This window comes from Drosophila novamexicana, unplaced genomic scaffold (assembly GCF_003285875.2).
Source record: "Drosophila novamexicana strain 15010-1031.04,08,12 unplaced genomic scaffold, DnovRS2.1 tig00004557-arrow-arrow-pilon, whole genome shotgun sequence".
NCBI classification, from domain to species: domain Eukaryota; kingdom Metazoa; phylum Arthropoda; class Insecta; order Diptera; family Drosophilidae; genus Drosophila; species Drosophila novamexicana.
The window spans coordinates 75,689-85,278 of record NW_020825053.1 but is presented as its reverse complement, the minus strand read 5'-3'; the positions used below and the strand labels follow the sequence as shown (position 1 = coordinate 85,278).

Sequence of the window (9,590 nt, the reverse complement as noted above, 5' to 3'; positions counted from 1 at the left end):
GTTGGCAATATAAGTTGGGTTATTAACTTGCTTTATAGCCCTGCAGATGTTAGCGGGGAGGCGGCGATAGGTATAAAATGAAAGATACTTGTTATATATATAATATTCTAGAAGCAACATATCAAGTTTGGTGACTCTAGCTCTTAATATTTACCAAAATTGCTCAAAAATGTGGATGTCGATATCGATTGCTTGGAAACAGAGCAAGTTATCGATTATGGGAAACTAACTGGATCTGCGCAGGCACTAGGAGGACCTACATCTAAAATTTCAGGTCTCTAGCTCTTGTAGGTTCTGAGATCCTTGCGTTCATACATACGGACAGACGGACAGACGGACGGACGGACGGACGGACAGACGGACAGACAGACGGACATGGCTAGATCGACTCGGCTATTGATGCTGATCAATTATATATATATACTATATGGGGTCGGAGATGCTTCCTTCTGCCTGTTACATACATATGCATTTTGCACAACCCTTTTTACCCATTTTCAATGGGTTCAGGGTATAATAAGCTAAATGGTATTTCCCGGCCTTGACTGGTACTTGTTTTCGCTTCAAGCCTAAGACATCGATCCCTCATATACTGTGAAGCTTGGAGCCAAAATTTTAACTTTCGTTTATGCAATCTTTTACCCGCATTTCCCACCCAGGAAGGGCGGACTTCTTCGAAAATTGTGAAACTTTTCTCAAATGAATTTTCAAAAATATCTTTGGAGATAAATTCGAGTCAGGAAACCTCAATATTAAAATAATTGTTTTAACTTGTCATAAAGACAACCGCCGAAAAGGAATAATTTCGCAAATTAAGCGAATGTGGATGTCAGGCTATGAATATATGTTGGAACAAGTTGATAATGTTCAATAAAGTATGGCTGGTCGGCTTTTGTGTCAATCCCCAACGGAATCGTGACCCATACCTATTGGCCAACGTCTTCCGCCAACGAGGTGACAGTCACTTAATCAGCTCGTTTATCACTTGGTTCGGTTCGGTCTGTCTGTCAGTCTGTCTGGCTGCCTTTTCAATTGTTGCGTCTGAGTTTGCATGATGAGCAAATACACACGTATGCAAATCCGTGAATCAAGTTGAGAGTCAACTTGGCCCACTGGCAACCAACCTGAATTGCAGCTAGTGCGTATTTGTCCTTGGGCTTCTGTGAGAAAGGGTTGCGTGTGTGTATGAGTATTGTAATTGAAATCGCATCGATACGTGAAATGAAATGTAAAGTCATCGAATCAATTGAAATGAAAATTAAATTAAATGCATACTCTCATACATTTATTCATACTCGTCTGTATATATGCCAGCGCACAGATCTCAATATATTCGTGCGCACACTCAGAGCCGCAATCGCGTTCACACACATAAACTCAATCTTAATTAAACAGAGACATGCATATTGAGTTCCTTGAAAGGAAAAAGCAATCGTTTGACTGTAAGTATAGTGTCAGGGTAGCGCGGGGATGTGGGTGGAAATATATGTGTGCCCTTACAATTTTTCTTTTCAGCTGAAAACTGTTGCAGGTTTATATGTCAAGAGAAAAACTTTATTAATGTTAATTAAAATTTTAAAGATGAAAGTTCGTTTTTAAATAAAAGGAACGAAAGAGGAACCAAAATCATAATAGTATTAGTAAAACGGGAAAAGTCGGTCAGATATTCACACAAATATGTAGATATAAAATGTAATCAATAAAGTTTAATAGACTTTATTGTATTTTAAATTATTAAAACTTTTGTATTTGCATGTATTCAGTGTAGGCTTTTTCTTTACTTAGAAATATTATTTACAAGACAGTTCGGGTAGTCAACTTGAAATATATTTAAAAATGTTGCAGCTTCTTTAGTCTTTATTGACATTTCAAGTAAAAATGACTTATGAACTATTTATATATTGTTTGAATGCTCGTCTTTGATGGGTCTGGGGATTCATATGTTAATAACGTGTACGGGACGCAACCAAAGTCAAAAGTGGTTTCAATTATGCTGTTAAATAAAATAAAATAAAATATCTGTACTGTGCATAGGGAACATTTTAGAAATAATAAAATAAAAGCGAGCACATGCTGCATATTTTAAAGGGAGGCTGGATTCAGTAAAAGTTATTTATATAAAAACCACAAAAGCTCAACCGAAATGAATTTTATTAAATTAAATTGGAAGTCTACCTTTACATATATATTATATCATTTTGTGGCATTGTCGTGCATATTGTGCGTATTTATTTAGGCAAATGAACGCAAAGACGGAACCACAAATCAAATTTGGGCAACACAAAACACTGGATAATCTAAGGCAAGCGACATTTTGGGAAGCTTTTAGCGATGCATTTTTAAATTAGCTGCTGTGAGGCGAACTCACAAGTGAAAATCTAATATTGGGGCCGCATGCTATGACTGCAAATACTCGGACTGGGGAAGGCTATCAAATCAAATAAGCCCAGCCAATCGTCGCATAAATTTATGACATATGCAAAAGTAAATGTGCCACAGTAGATTCCTGTTCTGTCCTGTCTTCATCGCAGTCAGGTAATTCCATTATGGGGCAATCGCATTACAAATGTGGACAGTATCACAACAGCAACAACAACATGGATAGAACATTTCATGGCTTGCGGAGTATATGCAAAGACCCTGTCCACTTGACAGAGTTTGGATGAAGGAAAAACTGAAACTAATTTTCCACCTTGCAGCACAATTTAAGCCAATCAACCGGCTGGTGCTTTAAACTCAAGCTGGCAAGCTTCCCTCCCAGTAAATAGATGCAGAGAATTTGCAACTGCACTTTATATATTGTAAAATTTGTATATTTGACTTTTCTTGATTTTTATTTCTATATAGTTTCTCTTCTGCTCGTCATATTTCATAAAAACAGTTTGACCTAGCCCTGAAAATTCCATTGATTTTCTGATTTTATTTTTTAGACAATTTTCGGGATGTTGTGTACATTTCCTGTGTACTCTGTACTAAAATTTCAAATGTTTTACAGAAAATTAGAAGCAGTGTTGGCAGTCAAAAAAAAAAGAAACAAAATATTTCAAACGATACGACGTTGTTGCTGCGTGAATCGTCTGGTGTGTGTGGAGCAAAAGACGAAGCTGCATTTTACATCGAACCCACGTTCACACACCCAGGCTCACACACAGGGACATAAATGTCAGTTAGGACAACAAGAAAGGAATTGGGAGCTGGGTATCTAGTAACCGGTAGCTGGAAAGGTGGAATAGGGGTTGTCAAAAGCGTCGCTCAGCTGGCACCAGTTTTGGCGTTTTCTGCAGTCACTCGACTGATTTAAAATGTTAGCGTTATTTATACACGTAGCCAGGCTATATAAACAGTGGAGGAAGCCTCCTATGCGCTTCTCACACATCCAGTCTCTGCGCAATTGTCTGTGTGAACATGTATGGATGTATATGTGTGTGTGGACCATTTTTGCACATTTTTCATCGTTTACTGTGTTGTAGCTGCAGCTCGACAGCATGGTGCAAGTGACTGACTGCGACTTGGCAGCAACAACAAAAGCAACAACTAAAACAACAACAACATCTAGAATAACATATACTGTGCATCTGCGCCTTTTGGGCGCAACTTTGGACCCACCCACACGCTAGCCCACCCGCCGCGCGCTGTCAAAAGAGATTTTTTCAAATTAACTTTTCATATATTTCTGTATGTTTAAATTTGAGCTCAACCTTTTTGTCAGTTTGCAGCAACACATCATATACAAATATGTGCACACATATATATCCATAAATTTATATATAAATGTATATGTAACCGCTTTACATACTTTACTAAATGTGCGCATGTAGTGTTGGCTTCACAGCATGGTCTTCAATTTGTTATTTTCTTTGGTAAAGCCTTCTGGCGCCTGAATGGATGTGTCATAAACGTTTCAGCTGTAAAAAAAAATCAACAATAAAAATTATAAATTTTCAAATATATATAAACAAGAATACTCAAGAAGAAAGAGCTCGACGATATTATATCCTGTACCTAGACTATATATCAATATATACAAAACATATAATAATCTATTAGATATTAATTATAGGGTATTCTACAAATTTATTTACTTAATTTGATTTTATCTGCCTCTCTTGCCTCTTTGTCTTGTACCACAACTGTATAAAGAAAACGTGAGCAACGAATCTTGAACTTGGCATTGGTAGGGTTCAAAAAATCCATATCTTCTTTGATTTCACGCGGCATATTGAATTTTTTGTCAACAAATTTCATATTTCAACTAATACTTTAGAGGCCAGTATTAAAAGGGAACAAATATGGAACGCATCACGATTTTTCGTGTCATCCTTGCGCAGGGACCATGCTTATCTTCTCTGTATCGTTCCAATTTTAGTATAAGTCCTGCCGAAGCGAGAACATATGTATATGTAAATAGGATCATGAATATCTACCTCTCACTCCCCACCATCCACTGAAACTACTCTACTTCCTTATACACTTCACAACGGAATTGTAAAACTACAGGTTATTAGAGAAAAAATATCGAAACGTGCTCTAAAAACACATTTTTGCATATGGTTGGGTATCCTTTGGTGCTCAGTGGAAAACATGAAGGAAAAACTAAACTAAAGCTGACATTTGTGCGTTGCGAAAAGTCAACATTGTGTTTGTATTTTTCTTTTTATACCCTAAACCCATTAAAAATGAAAAAAGGGTACTATAGTTTTGTGCAATTTTATGTAAAAGGCAGAAGAGAACATATGCGGCCACATAAGATTTATATAATCTTGGTCAGCATCAATAACTGAGTCGATCTAGCAATGTTCGCCTGTCGTTGTCTGTCCGTCCGTTCCTACTTCTGTCCGTAATTATAAATGCGTCCATCTCAGACCCTATAAGAGCTAAAGACTTTAAATTTCATACGTAGAGCATCCTAGTACTCGTGCAGCGTGAAACTATTTCCGATAAGCGATAACTTTCCTGTTTCTAAGGAATCGATTAAAATCGTTTAAGCAAATCTTTTAGGTCTTACGAGCAAAAGTTGGCAATTTTGGTATGCAGCTTTTAGAAAAGTATATACAGATCGAGAATCTTTCATTTAATATCTACTGCTACATCTCTGCCTCCACCCACTTCATACAATTCAAATAAATAAATCGATTGGATTTACCCACCAATTTAAGCCACATTTTAAGAACCACAGAATTTTTTTAAGAAATTGCGTGATCATATTAGCGGGACACTTGGCTGCAAGCGCGTAACGCACAAATAACACATGTGCACACATGCAAATTCTATAAGCCGAATTGCATGGGCGATTGTATTATATGCGGTGCTCTGTGGTTGTGTTGCTATTTTTATTCAGTTTTTTTGTTGTTAAAATTCAACAAAAGCTCTTAGTTAGGGGGGTTTTTATTAAATTAAATTTTATGAATTCTAAAGAAATTAATGTTGGTTGAAGAAAGCTCAGGGTATCTTCCAAACGGGCACTCCCGAAAAGAGCACTGTTACTTCTTTTTATTTAGATTGCTAGTGTTGGTGTTTTTGTTGATATCCCGCATGCATTTTTAAAGGGCTTAACAAAACTTCTGTCATAAATATTTGATATTGTGCTCCGCATGGGGCAAAAGTTTGGACCGTAGATGCCTTGGGTGTTTCCTCGAAATTGGTAACTTATAGCGAATTAGGAGAATTTATATACTCTAGAAAAGCTATGCTATAAGACATGCCTACCAACAATCTTTGCATCTGAATACTGGGAACTGAAACTTAACCGTCAACTGAGGCACCTTTAAAGAATGTTAGATTTATTTCGAACGCGTATAGCAACAAAAAAATATAAATAAATAAATATAACTTATTAATTAGCAACTGATGTTATGCACATAATTATAATTAAAATGTATTCATAGTGTGCAGAAATAATAAGTAGTTATTAAATTGATTACTTGCCAATTTTTGTTGTCTCATCTTTGTTTTTGATATTGATGAATGCTGGCCAAATGACAAAAAAAGAATGACTTGGCTCAAACTTAGGCATCCCATCACATTATCCGTGCCAACAAATCAAACAAAATATAAAATTAACACTTTCTATTCATAAACAATTTTTCTTCAAATTTCAAGAATGTACTCCGTGTAAGTAGCTACTATGCCGAGTTGACACAAATTGTCACTGGGTAACCAAAATTTATTTCAGATACCGCAACTTTAGTCAACTGCAACGAGGTGCTCATCTTGCTCACATAACCCTGTTGTGTAACCACCGCACCATTGTCAAGCCCCTAATACTCCAAACTGTCCACTTCTCAAAGTCTAAAAGCAGCGATGGTAAGAGATAAAATAACTTTACGGAAGAGAATTTCCGATGACAAAAACCTCTTTGTAGGTGAGGAAGCTTTAGGAAATGATGGCAAAAAACTAGCTGACGGTAAAAAGCCTCCACTGAAGAAAAAGGGACCCTTCGGTCCGCCTAAAATCGAAATGAGGATCATACCCGCTTCATATCATAATCTGAGCTATGAAGAGCTCAATAAAAAACTAGGTCGCGCGATGTCGCCACATCTGAGTATCTATAAGAAACAGTTGACCTCAGTGATGTCCATATTTCTGCGTATAAGCGGATTTATTCTGGGCATAGGAATATGGACGATTGGTGTGACTGGCTTGCTTTGCGATATAGATGTCAATGCCATGGCAGAGAAGATCGAGAAATGTGATTGCAGTAGGACCGTCTTCAATGTGCTCAAGCTTTTTATAATATTACCTTTTGCCTATCATATGGTGGCGGGAACACGGCACTTGATCTGGCATCTGAATGTTTTCCTTAGCAAACGAGAGATTTATGCAACCGGGTATGTGGCCATCGTTCTGACCCTGATTTTGGCAGCGGTTTTAGCCGGCATCGATGTTCAGGGCAAAAATAATGAGCTATCTAAGGTCTCAAATGATGGCGAAATCACGTTGGAGTTGAAAACCCTGCTCAACGAGGAGACCGAAGAAATCGATGAACACAAGGTAGACAATGACATGACCGAAGCTAATGCAGAAGAGGAGTAAAATTATATGCTCATGAAGAAAACGTTGACTTCTACCAAACCATCAGAAAGTGACGCGATGCCACATAACAGTTAAATGTAATTTTTAAAATTGACACGGTAAATTCCAATTTAGACATTCATATTTTTGCTTGTGGAAAATTATTAGTATTTACCCATTTAGAAGTCGCATCCATTTACATTAAAAGAAATAAGTTTTTTTTATAATACAACGCTTGCCTTAATTTTTGGGAATAAAATAGAGCAAGCAACTGCCTGTGTTATTTCTCAACATTAAGTAAATTGCTTATATGTTATCCTGAAAGATTTAGCTTCGTTGGGTAGTGCTCTGTCGGAAAATAGACAAAACTAATCACAGTTCAGCTGAAGAAGCATTAAATTGCAGAAATTTAAATCGCCATCTGCTACTGAGCACGTCATCAAAGGAAACTTTAAACTTAGTGCAAGTATAAAAATCTTTTAATTGAATGAAACAATCACAAAAATGCGTTTGATAACATTAGACACTGAAATGTTGAATAGCATTTGTAGCTGCATAATCTACGGTTCATTGGGCCTGAACATTAAAGAGCCCGGAATTCGTGAGGGGATTGGCGAGGGGGAAAGCCATTAAGTTTATTAAGAAGCTTTAATTAGTTTATACAGGTCTGCCCACGAACGAAAATAAGAACGTGTCTACATTTCATTAATTACCGAGCTGTCAGGGCAACCAGCGACCACTTTAAGACACTTCTTACCTTCTGATGGCCCCTCCAGGCACAAACAACAACAATAAAGCCAGACAATGGGATCGGAATGGGGCCTGGGGCCTGGAGGTACTCAAATTGAGAGCCGACGGTTTTGATTGAACAGTCGCTACTTAAGTTTTGACGTTAATCTTTGTTTAGAGAGAGCGAGAGAGAGAGTGAGACGGGTGGGGGAGGGGCATCAGTTTTGCTGACACTTCATTATGCGTTTTTAATATGAATATATATGTATACAGAGTACAACAATGCCGCCCAGTCGATAAAATCTCATTTCGCTGCGAAACGTTTGATCTTAATTAGTGTACTTGAATGTTCGCTCATTCAATCGAGTGTCGGCTTTGCATCAGCATCAGCATCAGCGAAAATAACAAAATGTCGCAAATTACCAAGGGGCTTTCGCTGTAGGGAGGTGGTAGTGGGTGATTTCTTCTTCTCGCTTGATTGGCAGTTTCGCCCCTTGCTCTTGCTCTTATTTTCTACGCTTCTGCCGCTTTTTGCCTAAGCGGATTTCATTCGCATATTAATTGAAGTTTACACAGCGACAAAAGAAAGCGGCTGTGGGGCTAATTAAATAGAGTTCACTCTGTTTATGTAACACAAAAATTCGCCACAGTGTAGCAAATGTCAGGAAGCAGCCCCGTCAAATTGTCAAACACGCGCCAAACTTTAGAGTGTGGCAAATATTTTTCAATTAAAATGGCTGCTCAGCTATTTGCTCAGCGCTTTGGTGGCTTGCATTAAAATTTAGTGGTGTCATAGTTGAGCCCCTCGTACCGAGTAGCGTTCGAAATTACCATGATGAGCATTTGTAGAGACATTACACCGTTCTACCCCGTAGGTAATCAAGGTGATGTCAAAAAAAATTTAATTTAAATTAAAACGAGAAAGAATGGCTATCTTCGGCACGCCGAAGATTTAATACCCTTGCTTTTCATTAAGCTCACAATGATTTGCCCGTATCTAACAAGCGCAGGGAAAATAGTTAGCGCCGAGTATGGTTAATATATCTTGAAAAACAAAGAAGTTTTCCATACAATACCTTAGTTTTCGACCGATCGTTCCTATGGCAGCTGCATGATATAGTGGTTTGATCTTAATAGGATTTGGATATATTTGGGGAGCATTGTGAAACTAATATGGTCAAACGGACTCGACTCGGCTATTGATACTGATCAAGAATATATATACTTTATGGGATCGGAGATGTCACCTTGTATGCGTTACACATTTCATGACAAAATTTTAATAGCCTCTGCAAGGGTATACAAAATTGATTCAATAGACGAGAAAGTCAGATAAGGGCGCATTTTAAAGCAATTATATTCTTTTTACAAAAATGAATAAGTAATATACATAAATAATATCGTATTAATAGGAATTTGATGTTTTCCTATAAATATTTTGAAAGATAAGTTCTCCATTTGAGTATTCGATAAGAAATTAATATACCGAGTAAGTGAAACCAAATCGAAAACAAATTATAGTCCGATGTTCAGAAAGCTTATGAGTCAGCTACTTAGACAGTTGTAAACTAATAAATTCTTAAATTACTCTTATCATATGTTGCACATTTTCGCCGAACTAGAAAGCATATTTTCAATGTAATCAAATTTGCTCTTAAACTTTTGTGGCTTATAATTTGCTAGACACTAATTAAATAAGCCTTTAGCAGTTGAGCGCACCGATTTTAGACCAACAAATAAAATTAAACACGGCACGTAATGCACTGAAAATGCTACGTTAATCTACTTGCAGCAAAACACTGCGATTCGTTCGGCTTAATTACTTTAAACTTTACAAACACCTTTATTTA

At 37.2% G+C, this 9,590-nt stretch overlaps 1 protein-coding gene and 1 non-coding gene across 2 annotated transcripts; one reads left to right on the top strand and one right to left on the bottom strand.

Moving 5' to 3' along the window:
* Positions 1-4,283: 4,283 nt before the first annotated feature.
* On the bottom strand, positions 4,284-4,390 carry LOC115770572. Its single transcript, XR_004018870.1, has one exon. It is a non-coding gene; the product is annotated as a U6 spliceosomal RNA (small nuclear RNA).
* A 1,671-nt stretch (positions 4,391-6,061) lies between these two features.
* On the top strand, positions 6,062-7,223 carry LOC115770571. Its single transcript, XM_030715886.1, has 3 exons — positions 6,062-6,111; positions 6,173-6,303; positions 6,362-7,223. The coding sequence occupies exons 1-3, from the start codon at positions 6,101-6,103 to the stop codon at positions 7,030-7,032; spliced, it is 813 nt and encodes a 270-aa protein (XP_030571746.1). The 5' UTR covers positions 6,062-6,100; the 3' UTR covers positions 7,033-7,223.
* The last annotated feature ends 2,367 nt before the right edge of the window (positions 7,224-9,590 follow it).

Excerpts from the sequence above, each read along its gene's own strand:
- LOC115770571 (XM_030715886.1), top strand. Across the intron at positions 6,304-6,361 it reads AAAGTCTAAAAGCAGCGATG|GTGAGGAAGCTTTAGGAAAT; the intron begins GTAAGAGATAAA and ends ACCTCTTTGTAG.